This window comes from Neophocaena asiaeorientalis, unplaced genomic scaffold (assembly GCF_003031525.2).
Source record: "Neophocaena asiaeorientalis asiaeorientalis breed wild unplaced genomic scaffold, Neophocaena_asiaeorientalis_V1.1 scaffold348, whole genome shotgun sequence".
Classification (NCBI taxonomy): domain Eukaryota; kingdom Metazoa; phylum Chordata; class Mammalia; order Artiodactyla; family Phocoenidae; genus Neophocaena; species Neophocaena asiaeorientalis.
The window spans coordinates 1,826,353-1,841,538 of NW_020172672.1; the positions used below are offsets into that span (position 1 = coordinate 1,826,353).

The 15,186-nt window shown below is 43.2% G+C and overlaps 1 protein-coding gene and 1 pseudogene across 4 annotated transcripts in view; both read left to right on the top strand.

Moving 5' to 3' along the window:
• The window catches only part of SMOC1 (SPARC related modular calcium binding 1), a 152,215-nt gene that overhangs the window by 63,724 nt on the left and 73,305 nt on the right, over positions 1 to 15,186 (top strand). For all 4 annotated transcript variants that reach the window (XM_024739663.1, XM_024739662.1, XM_024739660.1 and 1 more), the window contains exons 2-3: positions 976 to 1,141; positions 2,272 to 2,384. In XM_024739663.1, the coding sequence (XP_024595431.1) occupies positions 976 to 1,141; positions 2,272 to 2,384 (279 nt within the window). The remainder of the gene's footprint in view (positions 1 to 975; positions 1,142 to 2,271; positions 2,385 to 15,186) is intronic.
• Positions 4,211 to 4,310, top strand: LOC112396121 (uncharacterized; annotated as a pseudogene).

The window sequence follows — 15,186 nt, forward strand, 5'->3', positions numbered from 1 at the left end:
CTTGGGCTTCCTCCTAGCATGGCAGTCTCAGTGTTGTTGGGCTTCTTACATGGTGGCTGGTTTCCCCCAGAGTGAGTGTTGCAAGAGGCCCGGGAAGAAACTGCAGGGCTTCATGTAACCTTGCTCAAAAGTCCCAGCACATCACTGCCACAGCATTTTATTGGTCAAGCAAGTTACTGAGGCTGGCCCAGATTCAAAGGAGGGGAATTAGACTCCACAGCTCAACAGGAAGAGTGGCAAATACTTTGCAGCTACGTATCTTTAATCTGCTATACCTCTTGGAGATTCATAATGCGTACGAATGCACCAAAGGTGTCTGGGAAGTCCTGCAGTAAAGAAAACTGTTTAACTCAGCATTTCACAATCTGATGATGATGATATATTAAATCAGGAAATTCCTTTCTCATAGAAAATTGCTTAACTTGTATTCTGCTAGAGAGCAGTGGGCAGAATGGAAAGGTGATAGATTTGGGGGCTCAGTACTACTTTCTAATCAATAAAACTTTCCAAAGATGGAAAGTAGAGATTGCTAGTGAGTTCTTGGTTTGGGGAGGTACCCAAATAGAGCCAAGTGCAGAGACCATCAGCGTGGACCAGGAGACCAACTGTCCCAATGGTGAAAGCTTGGATTTGACCTCTGACCAATCTAGGTTCAAATTCACCACTTAGAGCTGTGTACAACCGGGCAAGTTACCTCTCTCTAGCCTTCAGTTTCCTTATCTACAGAATAGGTAGTTCCTATTCCATAGGGTTGTGAGGATTAATGAGATCCTGTGTGTGAATTACTGAGAACAGGATGCCTTCCTTGGTTAGAGTTTGTGGCTGCTTAGTTTCCTACCACTTCTAGGGTTTAATAACTTTGGGTTTATTCTGGACTTGCTTCCCAAGGGCAAACTAGTATTGGAAGTCACGGACTCATCCTTACTTTTCTTGCAAAAGTAACCTCTGTACCCTTTCACTTTTTTTCCAACCTAGTTTCTCATAAGTGACCGTGACCCTCAGTGCAACCTCCACTGCTCCAGGACTCAACCCAAACCTATCTGTGCCTCTGACGGCAGGTCCTACGAGTCCATGTGTGAGTACCAGCGAGCCAAGTGCCGAGACCCAACCCTGGGTGTGGTACATCGAGGTAGATGCAGAGGTGAGTGTGCATGTGCCCAGCAGAGGAGAGATACCTGAGCTCCACGCTCCCTGCGTGGGGCACTCCCCATAGGGAGAGCTCAGAATGAGTCTGTTCATTTCACTTGCCAACCTCTCCCCATGTCCTTTCCACCGGGCAGTGTGGGAAGGAGGACTGGCCCAGTGAAGGATGAGTACTTTTCTGGCTTTTAAACACTGCCACCAGGGCTTAGAGAGATATGCTATTTGGCTAGTGCTTTTATTTTTTATTATTATTATTTTTTTTTGTAGAGGTGCTTAAAATGGCAAGACATTGTGGCTGGCTCCTAAATAGGAATTCCACATTGTTGGCCAACAGATGTATTTTGTTTGGTCTGCTCGCATGTTTAAAAATATTTAAAACATTTGAGACAGCATTTAAAAGTTGGGAAATTCAACCTAAAAGTCTGGATTTTTGTACTTCCCATAAAAAATTGGAAGCTCTGGTGATGTTACGTCTGAGTTCCCTCCTTCAAGGCAAACATGTGGCTGGAGCTGAGTAGTAGCTACGTCCTCCCGTTTTCCAGTTTGCCACAGTCCTCAGCACTCCCTATGGTGTTGCCAAGCTGAATGCCATTCTTCACACGGCCAGCCCCTTCTCTAATTTATATCACTTTCCTATGCCCTGTAGGTATTTGAGTTTGTGACCCCTGGACTGATCAGAGCTGTTACAGGAATTGTGGGAGGCTAAGCCAGCTGCTCTCGAATTCTGATTTCCCAAAGAAAGTGCTTGCAGTTCTTGAACTACAAAACATCTTTGAGACTCCTTGGGCTTGCGTGTTTTTGAATAAACCCAGTGAAAAATAATAGAAGTAGAACATTTTTTTCCCTAGGAGGGCCTGGGGATACTTGGGAGAAAAAGAATAAACAGATCTTCGTATAAATATGACCACCCCCCACCCAACTTTTCTGAGTACCACTAAGAGGAAGGTGAGGCCACGTGGCACTCACCAGCCCCTGCCCTTGTGCCCTTGGAACAGCCAGCTGGCTGTGTGTGGGCCCCCTGCACGGCAGAGTGCTTTTTCCCCAGCATTTCTATAACCAGCAGCTGCTTTGTCCATGGCTCCTGTGTGGGATCCAAGTGAATCTCAAATGCACTCCTCCCTCTTTTAGACGCTGGCCAGAGCAAGTGTCGCCTGGAGCGGGCTCAGGCCCTCGAGCAAGCCAAGAAGCCCCAGGAGGCGGTGTTTGTCCCGGAGTGCAGCGAGGATGGCTCCTTTACCCAGGTAGGCCTTGGCCACGTCTCTCAGCCCTGGGTCCTGGGCTGAGGCTGGGGGGAAGGGCCTGGGAGCAGGAGGGCCCTGAGAGCCTCGCTTTCTGGAAACAGCTGAGGACTCTCTGACACCCTCCATGTTGCTTTCTGGGGCCGGCCTCCCCGTCCTGGGCCCCATGCCACCCCTTGCCAGCTGGCAGTGGGTCCTGAAAGGCTCATGCAGGTACGAGCCAGGAAACTGGCATTGCTTGGTCCCCATCCTCCCTGCTGGCCGTCTTCATTTTTCTCTTCTGTCAAATGTAGGCTGATTATTTTTTCTTATCCTCGCCAGTTTCCATGGGCAACCCCCATATTCCCTTCACTGTTTATTACTACCCATTTTATATGCCCCTCCTTCCCGCCCCCAAACCTCTAACAAAGCTCTGCTCCCTTTGAGTGTAAAGTATCTGGGGGTTGTGGAGTGTGAGTGCATGTGTGGGTGTGTGGTATCTGTGTGTCTGTGTGTGTGTGGGGGGGGGTTGTCTGTGTGTGTGGGTATCTGTGTGTGCGTATGGTGTATGTTGTGTGGTGTGTGATATTGTGTGCATGTGTTGTGTGGTTTGTGTGTGTGTGAGGGTTGTCTGTGTGTGTGTGTCTGTGTGCGGTGTATGTGTGTGTTGTGTGGTATCTGTGCATGTGTGTCTGTGTTGTGTGGTTTCCGTGTGTGGGCGGGGTTGTCTGTGTATGTGGGTGCCTGTGTATGTGTGTGTGGTATATGCGTGTGATGTGTGGTATGTGGTATCTGTGTGCGTGTGTGGTGTCTGCATGTGCGTGCATGTACACTCGTGTGTGCATACACTCGGATTCTAAAATTTCCTTTCAGGCAGTCCTACCTCTGATCCTGTATGATCTGCTGGCTAGAGCTTGTGTAAAAGTAATGCTGGCTATGTTGAAGTTGGCACAGACTGAAACACGGGCAGCATGGGACAACGGGGTGGTAAAGCTTTCAGGCTGCAGGTGGGGACACAGTCTAGGGGCGGAGGTGGCTCTAAGAAAGTGGGGAGGACCACTGGACAAGGGTGGGTCAGCACTTGCTTGGGACGGGCCTGGTGCCCAGATTCCCTCTGTGGAGTGGAGTAGTGTCCGGGGACTACTACCTGAGGGCTGGAAGCAGAGGCCTCAGGACTTACACAGCTTCCCAGTAATCCTGAGTCTTGGGGCAAAGGCTGTAGGCTGGCCTCTGGTCCACTGGGTTTCAGGTTTCATTTCGGGGCTGGGCCCAGGGGATTGCTGATTTCAGACCAAGGGCAGGTGGAAGTGGAAATGGGAGGGGTGGTGAGGTCGGGACTCCGTATTTTTTAAAGTTTCCCCGCTGATTCAAGTGTTCAGCCAGTTAGCCATAAAAAGAAACGAAACTGAGTTATTTGTAGTGAGGTGGATGGACCTAGAGTCTGTCATACAGAGTGAAGTAAGTCAGAAAGAGAAACACAAATACCGTATGCTAACACATATATATGGAATCTAAAAAAGAAGTCATGAAGAACCTAGGGGCAGGATGGGAATAAAGACGCAGACCTACTGGAGAATGGACTTGAGGATATGGGGAAGCCAGGATCGAGAACCACAGGGTTAAGCTGACCTTGGCTGCCCACCCTGTGAGAGGTGCTTTTATTCATTTTCTTGCTTAAGTCTCACCACAAGCCTGCCAGGTAGGTGTTAGTGTCCTCATTTACAGAAGATGCAACCACAGCGGGTCGCAGAGTGGCCAGGGAGCTGGGAGTCCAACTCAGATCCCTCCAGCTCCAAAGCCCTCAATACTCTTGCTGTTCTCTGAACTGGCAGCTTTAAAGGAGGCTCTGAGTGCTCACTTCGGCAGCACGTGTACTAAAATTGGAACGATACAGAGAAGATGAGCATGGCCAGGGGTGACATGCAAATTCGTGAAGCGTCCCATGTTTTATCGTGACTTCACCCCGTCTCAAAATTCTCCCAGAAATGTGACTCTTTAATGTGTAGCTATCATAATAAATAAAATAAACGTATGGTGCAAAATTTTAGATGAAATGTATAAAAATATTAAAATTCATATCTATATAAAAAACAAATATGTACTAAAATTCCATTCTGAGAGGTTTAATCAAGCTCTCTCCTTTAACTTGAATATTATACTGTTTTGTTTCTTTTCTATAGAAATAAAAATGCCTATTAAAAAAAAAACAAAGGAGGCTCTGAGGTGGAGACTGGAGGAAGGCAGCCTAGTGCGGTAGTTAGCACACCGCTCCTGGAGCTAGATGGCCTGGGCATGAACGCACGCACCACCTCAGGCGCGTTGCTGAACTTCCCTGGGTCACAGTACCCTTATGTGAAAAATGGAGACTGTGATCTCCATTGTCGTTCTATGTGGTAATAATTATTATTATATTATATGTGTTACATGTTACTATTATTATTACTATTATTGAGTATTGCTGTAGCTTACCTCATAGGGTTGTGATGAGGATTAAATGAGTTTGGAACACATAAATGCTATATGGATATCTGTCATTATCATCATCATTATCCCCATCTCTACTCTGGTTCTACTGCTCAAATCTTCCCAAGATGTTACAGATGATGTCACCTAAGGAAAAGAAAGTCTTTTGTCGAAGCTTCCCCCCCATCAATTCTTTATCATTTTTTCTAGTGAAAAGAGTGCAGGTGATCTTTGTGCTGAGAATTCATGTATGCAGGAGAAAATCAAACCCCTCACAGCTGAGTTTGGGGCTGAGACGAGGCTAATAAGGAGGAGGCGGAATCCTTTTTTCCCCCTTTCTCTAGACCTCTGTAATTCTGAGTGTGTTACTTATGAGAACGGTTGACCCCTGCCCCCTTGGTTCTGAAGCGTTTGCTGCCTCGTGACAGACAGCCGCTGGCCAGCTTTTGTTTCGGTGAGGCCAGGCTGGACCAGGTGGTGTTTGCCGGGGAGGGGAACTTCCAGATTAGTCCAGGCAGAATTGCTAAGTGAGGGGGCCCCTGAAGTGCAGCAAAGGGTGGATAGACAGTCAAGAGCCCCCTCATTTGTTTGACACACTAAGCACTGCCATGTGTCTGCAGGCTCGAGGCTGGATCACCCCAGTGGGCAGCCAGGAAGCCAGACAGCTGGTCAGTCCCCGTTACAGGGACTGAAATGGATGTGCCTTTTCCCTTGATCAAAGACACTGCAATAACTTCACAAAATGAGTCTGCCTCTTTGAGTGTGCTTCAATTGTACTGACAGGCTGCCAAAAGGCTAGGAGAAAAAAATGCTTTTCTCCCTCCTCCAGCCTCCACTGTCTCTTAGCTGGACTTCTTTGTTTTTGTTTCTTTTTTAAGACCAAAACCCAGAGAGCAGATACATTGTTTTAATATTGTTTAGAATATTGACATGCATGCATCCTGGTGTTAATAACATGTTTTAGTCCTGTGAATTATTACTCAGTAACATGCTCTTGAAGTTTATGGAGGGAGTGAGAGGACCCTAATGGGACTGGGTTTGTCTGGCATGGGACACAGCTTGGGCCCACGTGACTGGGTTGCCTTTAATGGGGTTCATGTGGGATGCAATGGTCTCTGTTCTCTAATTTGTTTCCCCTTGACCGCTTCCCTCAATACCCCCCAGCCCAACTCACACAGCAGAGTGGTAAACATTACAACATTAGGTTTTTAAAAACCTTGATATCTAGTCCACATCTCAGACCATTAAATCAAATTCTGGGAGAGGCACCCAGACATTGTTATTATTTCAAGCTCCCAGGTGATGCCAGGGTTCGGTCCAAGTTGTGAATGACCTGCTGTTGTAAGGGCTTCATCACTCCTGTTCTTGGTTGTGTCACTGGAATGTGGAGTTAAGGCTTTTTGCTGACCTGTTGAGTAAGGTTGGGAGCTACTGGTTTTGTCCTTTGGCGTGGTCCTATCTGTTTTCCCTTCTAGGTATCAGGAATGTAACTCCTGACATCTGGTCTACCGAGTCCTCTGCCAAGCTGTTTTCTGCTGCCCAATATAACTGAAGTCAGAGCCGTAGTAGCGATTTCAGTAGTGAAGGGTATGGGATCACCACCACCAGGATGTTGGCTAGAGCTTGTCAAGCTTACGCAGCACTGAATAATAATGATGGCAACTCTTTATTGAGTGCTATTTGGTACCAGGCACTGAGTTTTACACCCATTAATCTTTACTAGGACCTTTTGAGGTAGTTATTACTACCCTTATTTATACTGGAAAACTGAGTTTCAGAGGGGTTGAATAACATGTTCAAGGTCACTAAGGATTTGTGCCTAATTTCAAGGCCTGTGCTCTTGACTTTTTTATGCTACAGAAGTGTCCTTGATGCATATGTAATTCATTTTCATTACCATTATTATCCCAGAAGTCCCCTCTCTGATGCTGTTGACCAATCAATCAAGCAAACATAAAAAAAAAAGCTCCTTTTGCTTATGGAAATGTTCAAACATACAAAAATGTAGAAATAATAGTATAATGAACTCCGTGTACCTACCTGTCACCCAGATTCAACAATGATTAACATGTGGCTGATTCTGTCTCATCTTTACCCTATTTTCATCTCCCACCCCAAACTGGATTGCTTCAAAGCAGGTCCCAGACACAATATTTTTTCATCTCAGACATTTTGGAGCTCTGCTACGTTCTGGGTTGTGAGCTGGTTGGCTATGGTGGAGTCAAGAAATGTCACGGTCTGTGCCTTCAAGGAGCTTACATGCAGAAAAGATATGAGAACATATATTGAAGTAGCTAGCTCGTATACAAGACCCTATATGTACAACGGGGTATATTTCAAATGCCCACTTACAGGTCAGTAATTTGGAATTCTGAGTGATTTTATTGTTGAGAAAATATATACAAATTAAAAATTTCTGAATATAAAAAATGCCTTAAACAAAGCAAAAAGGCAAGTGACGTATATTAGCCTTAATGACAAAAGGCTAATATTAGACAAAAAACTCTTACAAACCAGGAAGAAAGAGATCCTAGTAGAAAAGTGGGCAAGAGATATCAATAAGCAGGTCACACAATAAAAACAAATAGACAATAAGTGACTATGAATGATATTTTCCTTAGTAATTAAAGAAATACAAATAAAAATAACGATGTGTCATTTTGCTTACCAAATTGTTCACACTTGGAAAAGAGGTAGTAATATTCAGGCCTGGGTGAAGGGAAAAGGCTACCTCCACACTGTACTTGAAATGGTAAATTGGCACTGACATTTTATGAGATAATTTTGCAATATGGGTCAAAAGTCCTTAATTGTGCCCACATCTTGAGCCTGAAATTTCACTTCTAGGAATATATTCTAAAGAAATAATTAAAGATACGTGCAAATATTTAGCCACAAGGATTTCCATCTAAGTTCTGCTTATAGTTGCAAAAATTTGGAAACAATCTAAGTATCCACAATAGAGAAGCGCTTAAACAAATCATGGCATAGCCATTCTTTGCAGCTAGTAGAATGACGTGTTGTAGTTGCTTATTTTACATAGCGTGTGTGTATATATGTATATTAGATACTTAATCAAATAATCAAAAGAGAAATACTTTCATTTTTTTCTAAATAGAAAAGCTATATACACTTTGTAAAAAAAATTCTGACAATACAGAAGTACGTAGGTAGAAAGGTAAGGTCAGTGATTTCATCTCTTTGAAGTAATAACAATTAAGTCTATAACCCACTAGTTTTTTTTTTTTCTTTATGTACTTATCATTATTTAGGACAAAAATGATAAAATGTCATATATCGTTTTCTAATGCTTTCTTATACTAATTATATTGTGGACTTATTTCCAGGTTAATTATACATAACTCTACCTCATTTTTTTAAATGGCTGCTTTATATTCCATTGTATGAATGTACCATGAATTCTGGAAATTTGAGAATTAAATTTATGGAAGTTGAATACGGGGTCAAAAGGACATGCACTTTTTAAGGCATTTGATACAAACTCCCAAATTGCCTTCTAGTGTTGAGCAATAATGTGATCGATTAGCGGTTGTTACCAAATACATTCCCAATCCATTTTAATTTTTTTGTGTAGATGGATTGTAGTTCTAATAATACTGTACAATATAAAACACCATTCATAATGTTACTGCTACATGAAAAAATGTACTATGTTTCCCACTTTGAGCCCCATGTTCCAGGAACAGCCTTTCTTGATATAGCTCTGTTTGGCACCCACGCTTTCCCCATTTTTCCTCATTCTTTTTTTTTTTTTAAACATCTTTACTGGAGTATAATTGCTTTACACTGGTGTGTTAGTTTCTGCTTTATAACAAAGTGAATCATTTATACATATACATATGTTTCCATATCTCTTCCCTCTTGCGTCTTCCTCCCTCCCACCCTCCCTATTCCACTCCTCCAGGCAGTCACAAAGCACCGAGCTGATCTCCCTGTGCTATGCGGCTGCTTCCCACTAGCTATCTACCTTACGTTTGGTAGTGTATATATGTCCATGCCTCTCTCTCGCTTTGTCACAGCTTACCCTTCCTTCTCCCCATATCCTCAAGTCCATTCTCTAGTAGGTCTGTGTCTTTTTTCCTGTCTTACCCCTAGGTTCTTCATGACATTTTTTTTTTCTTTCCATATATATGTGTTAGCATACGGTGTTTGTCTTTCTCTTTCTGACTTACTTCACTCTGTATGACAGACTCTAGGTCTATCCACCTCATTACAAATAGCTCAATTTAGGGAATGATCTAGTCTCACACTTTTACATGTAACTGTCCAGTGTTCCCATAACCACTTATTGAAGAGGCTGTCCTTTCTCCACTGTACATTCCTGCCTATTTCCTCATTCTAATCACTCTTCCCCACACCAACACACATGTATATAGGCTTTTTCATTTCCCGAGGTCTTTTTTTTTTTGCCATAGGGATCTGGGGAGCTGTATTTTCTTCTTGATGATGCTTTGTTCAGAAGTTGGAAGTGCAAAGAGAAAGTTCTGTGGTTTTTTGGCAAAGACAGTGGGTCCCCCTCGTCAGCATTTTTATAGCTCTTACTGTTGCATTTTCTAAAACCTGGGGAACTGCAGCTTGTTTCCTAAGTGCTGGTGCCTGAGCTGTGAAGCAGGTCTTGAGGTTCCTTTTTAGTGCCTCTTCTCCCCACCCCCATAGTACAGAATTGCACGTCCTGAAATCACCCCCGTGGGCTGAGTTGTGTGACTAGCTTGCCTTGGAAACACCTGGGTTTACCATCTGGGTCTCCCTCTTCCAGGTTCTCAGCAAGTACTGAAGGTAGGGATGTCTTTCATCAATAGTGAACCTTGGGCTTCCCTGGTGGCGCAGTGGTTGAGAGTCCGCCTGCCGATGCAGGGGATGAGGGTTCGCGCCCCGGTGTGGGAAGATCCCACATGCCGTGGAGCGGCTGGGCCCGTGAGCCATGGCTGCTGAGCCTGCGCATCCGGAGCCTGTGCTCCGCAACGGGAGAGGCCACAACAGTGAGAGGCCCACGTACCGCAAAAAAAAAAAAAAAAAAAAAAAAAAAATAGTGAACCTTTGCTGACCTCAGCTGATGAAACGCTGGTAGGCTGGAGCGCTGAGCATCGTCTTAGGGGAAAGGATTTGTCCCATCTTTGATGAGTCCAAGGGCTACGTCTTTTTGTCATGTGGAACTATCTTACCTAGAGCAATAGTGTGGATGTCTCTTCAGACAGTGCAGAGAGCTCTCTAGGTAAAGTACTAAGAGCCTGCCTGCATCCGTAGCTGGAATGTTCTGAGCTTCTCCAGCCATAACCAGTTCCTTTGGATGTCTCCAAACACAGCCAGTTCTGTATGTCTTAGTGGACTGTGCCAACTTTTTTTTTTCTTTTTTTCAAAGGAGTCACACTGTTAAATATTTAAGTCCATCCTTTATGTACAGATGGCATAATGGCCAAGAGACCCACTGTTGGGTCAGCTGTTGCTTTTCTTTGTCCTTTTCTGTTAAAGGACGATTTGAACATCTACTGTGCCCAGGGCATCTTACTACTTGTTTTACATGTGTTTTTCATTGCATTGCTTTTGTTCCAAACAACCAGATGTTGCGTATGATAATTTACATGAAAATGCCCATAACACAGCACATACTTGCTGTTCAGCAAGTGTTAGTTTTCTTCCTCTTTGGTCTCATTTTGCTCAACCGTAAAATGGGAGAGCTAGTTGGGCTCTTCCAGAGGTCGGCAAAGGGTGGCCTGTGGGCCGGCCACCTGGTTTTGTTATTTAAAATAGCAACTCTATTAAGATAGAATTCACATGCCATAAAATTTATCCCTTTAAATGTATGATTCAGTGGTTTTTAGTGTATTTACAGAGTTGTGTAACCATCACCACTGTCTAATGACAGAATATTTTCATCACCCAAGAACAAATCCTTGTACCACTGGGAGTCATATGAAAGTAAATGTTTAATTTTGTAAATGAGGGCAGGGACAGGGCCTGATGCCTCCACGTGCAGGAAGGACTTGTCTAGTAAGTGACTCATATGATCTCTCACACATGGTGAGAGCCACCACTGTCAACTTTTCAGTGAGAGAATTGGCACCCCCTGGGTCACCCACAGGTGCAGAGGAGGGCAAGATGAGGGTGGATGGAGCTCCAACACTATATCCATTGTGTTCTGTAGTGACTTGCCTACCCCAACCACTGCTCCAATGGCCTATGGCCACTGAGCATCTTCTCCCAGATTGCCTGGCATCATTTGCTTTGGAGCAAGTTGCAGGGTCTGGGTGCTCCCAGCTGAGCATCGGACCTCTGCATAGCCTCTGGTGAGTCTGTCCCTACAGTCTATTGTGGAAATGAAAGGAGCAAGCTCTGGGTGGTATCTGCAGCTGCTCTTCTGCAGAGGGTTGTACTTGGGAGGGAGGGAGGGAAGGATGGAGGCCTGCTTCTCTGGCCTTCCTGCTGCTTATGGAAAAGGGGAGACTCAGTGAAGGAGGTTTCAATCACCCTCCCTGCTGTTCTTTTCTTTTTCAGATAATAACACCACCACCTGTATAGCACTTACTATGTGCAAAGGTGTTTTATAAGTGGCTGACACACATTAACTTATTCAATCCTCACTATGACCTATGAGTAGACACTATTATATTCTTATTTTATAGCTAAGGAAGCTGAGCCACAGAGAAGTTGAGTAGCTTGCCCGGGGTCATGCAGCTTGCAAGTGGCAGAGTCAGGATTCAAACCCAAGCAGCCTGGCACCAGGGTTCTTGGTCCTAACCACTACTCTATACTGCCTCTTAAAGGAGATTGCCATAAAGGAGATTGCCAACTTTCATAATGATATTGCCAAACTGGAGCATATCCAGGAAGATAACTAAGGTGAGAAGGTTAGGAAGTTATGTCACATGAGGAATATTCAAAGGAGCCAGAGGTTGGTTTTAAGATAAGAAGAACCAAAGGGTGAATGGGAAAGAGGTGACCACAGGGCTGCATGAGAGTTGTTTCAAACTTTGTCTGTGGATGACAATAGCTTTTTCTTGAACAGTCCCACAGAGCCAACCCAGGATCACTGAGTAAAATATTTGATGATTCTGACTCAAACTACGGAACTATTTTCAAGAGGAGGAAACCATAGATGGACTATTTTACTCAAACAGAACTTAACTTTCCATCCCAGGAAGAGGGCAGGCAAGACTGAATGGGCATCCAGCAGGGCTGCTGTGGGGCAAGGGAGTTAAACTGATGACCTCTGGGAATAACCTCCACACTTTTTAGAGTTTATGTTATGAGACTAATGTTCAACCCGGTGGTTAGGCACATAGTAGGCCCACAGCAAACACTTATTCGGGAACCTTTTCAGGCAGAGCCATGAACACACACACATTCAGGGCTATTGCCACTCCGCTGTGGATGCATATGACACGCTAGGAGGTGACCCTGCAGGTCAGTCAACTAAACTCTTCTCAAAAATGAACAGGATCAGAATTTTTTTTTTTTCCCTGTCAAAGTAGGGAAAAGTAAAAGGAATATGGAAGGGAGGTATGAAGGCAGAAAATTTTAACTAAAAGTGAAGTCAGATATGGGAAACAAGAAAGAGCCCCCACTCCTGTAGGCCAGTTTTGTCCCACCACTGGCCAGATTGTCACAGTTCTGATGTGAACAAAGCTCCTACACAAGAGGGACTTTTTAATTGGATATATTTTTAAACGTCTTTATTGGAGTATAATTGCTTTACAATGGCGTGTTAGCTTCTGCTGTATAACAAAGTGAATCAGCTGTACATATACACATATCCCCATGTATCCTCCCTCTTGCGTCTCCCTCCCACCCTCCCTACCCCACCCCTCTAGGTGGTCACAAAGCACCGAGCTGATCTCCCTGGGCTATGCGGCTGCTTCCCACTAGCTATCTATTTTATATATGGTAGTGTATATATGTCCATGCCACTCTCTCAATCGACCCAAGAACATGGTATATCTCTCCATCTGTTTGTATCATCTTTAATTTCTTTCATCAGTGTCTTATAATTTTCTGCATACAGGTCTTTTGTCTTCTTAGGTAGGTTTATTCCTAGGTATTTCATTCCCTTTGTTGCAGTGGTAAATGGGAGTGTTTCCTTAATTCCACTTTCATATTTTTCATCATTAGTGTATAGGAATGCAAGAGATTTCTGTGCATTAATTTTGTATCCTGCTACTACTTTACCAAATACATTCATTAGCTCTAGTAGTTTTCTGGTGGCATCTTTAGGATTCTTTATGTATAGTATCATGTCATCTGCAAACAGTGACAGTTTACCTCTTCTTCTGGTTTGGATTCATTTTATTTCTTTTTCATCTGTAATTGCTGTGGCTAAAACTTCCAAAACTATGTTGAATAAGATTGGTGAGAGTGGGCAACCTTGTCTTGTTCCTGATCTTAGTGGAAATGGTTTCAGTTTTTCACCATTGAGAATGATGTTGGCTGTGGGTTTGTCATATATGGCCTTTATTATGTTGAGGAAAATTCCCTCTATACCTACTTTCTGCAGGGTTTTTATCATAAATGGGTGTTGAATTTGTCAGAAGCTTTTTCTGCATCTATTGAGATGATCATATGGTTTTTATCGTTCAATTTGTTAATATGGTTTATCACACTGATTGATTTGCATATATTGCCGAATCCCTGCATTCCTGGGATAAACCCCACTTGATCATGGTGTATGATCCTTTTAATGTGCTGTTGGATTCTGTTTGCTAGTATTTTCTTGAGGATTTTGCATTGATGTTCATCAGTGATAATGGCCTGTAGTTTTCTTTTTTTCTGACATCTTTGTCTTCTTTTGGTATCAGGGTGATTGTGGCCTCATAGAATGAATTTGGGAGTGTTAACCCCTCTGCTCTATTTTGGAAGAGTTTGACAAGGATAGGTGTTAGCTCTTCTCTAAATGTTGGATAGAAGTCTCTTGTGAAGCCTTCTGGTCCTGGGCTTTTGTTTGTTGGAAGATTTTTAATCATAGTTTCAATTTCAGTGCTTGTGATTGGTCTGTTTATATTTTCTATTTCTTCCTGGTTCAGTCTCAGAAGGTTGTGCTTTTTAAAGAATTTGTCCATCTCCTCCAGGTTGTCCATTTTATTGGCATATAGTTGCTTATAGTATAATCTCTCATGATCCTTTGTATTTCTGCAGTGTCAGTTGTTACTTCTCCTTTTTCATTTCTAATTCTATTGATTTGAGTCTTCTCCCTTTTTTTCTTGATGAGTCTGGCTAATGGTTTATCAATTTTGTTTATCTTCTCAAAGAACCAACTTTTAGTTTTATTGATCTTTGCTATCATTTCCTGCATTTCTTTTCCATTTATTTCTGGTGTTTTTTTTTTTTTATGGTACGCGGGCGTCTCACTGCCGTGGCCCCTCCCATTGTCGAGCACAGGCTCCGGACGCGCAGGCTCAGCAGCCATGGCACACTGGCCCAGCCGCTCCACGGCAGGTGGAATCCCCCCGGACCGGGGCACGAACCCACTTCCCCCACATCGTCAGGCGGACTCTCAACCACTGCGCTACCAGGGACGCCCTCCATTTATTTCTGATCTGATCTTTATGGTGTCTTTCCTTCTGCTACCTTTGGGTTTTTTTTGTTCCTCTTTCTCTAATTGCTTTAGGTGTAAGGTTAGGTTGTTTATTTGAGATGTTTCTTGTTTCATAAGGAAGGATTGTATTGCTATAAACTTACCTCTTAGAACTACTTGTGTTGCATCCCATAGGTTTTGGGTCATCGTGTTTTCATTGTCATTTGTTTCTAGGTATTTTTTGATTTCCTCTTTGATTTCTTCAGTGATCTCTTGGTTATTTAGTAATGTATTGTTTAGCCTCCACGTGTTTGTATTTTTTACAGTTTTATTCCTTTAATTGATATCTAGTCTCATAGCGTTGTAGTAGGAAAAGGTACTTGATACGATTTCAATTTTCTTAAATTTATCAAGGCTTGATTTGTGACCCAGGGTATGGTATATCCTGAAGAATGTTCCATGAGCACTTAAGAAGAAAGTGTATCCTGTTGTTTTTGGATGGAATGTCCTATAAATATCAGTTAAGTCCATCTTGTTCAATGTATCACCTAAAGCTTGTGTTTCCTTATTTATTTTCATTTTGGAGGATCTGCCCATTGGTGAAAGTGGGGTGTTAAAGTCCCCTACTATGATTGTATTACTGTCGATTTCCCCTTTTATGGCTGTTAGTATTTGCCTTATGTATTGCAATGCTCCTTTGTTGGGGGCATAATTATTTACAATTGTTATGTCTTCTTCTTGGATTGATCCCTTGATAATTATGTAGTGTCCTTCTCTGTCTCTTGTAATAGTCTTTGTTTTAAAGTCTGTTTTGTCTGATATGAGAATTGCTACACC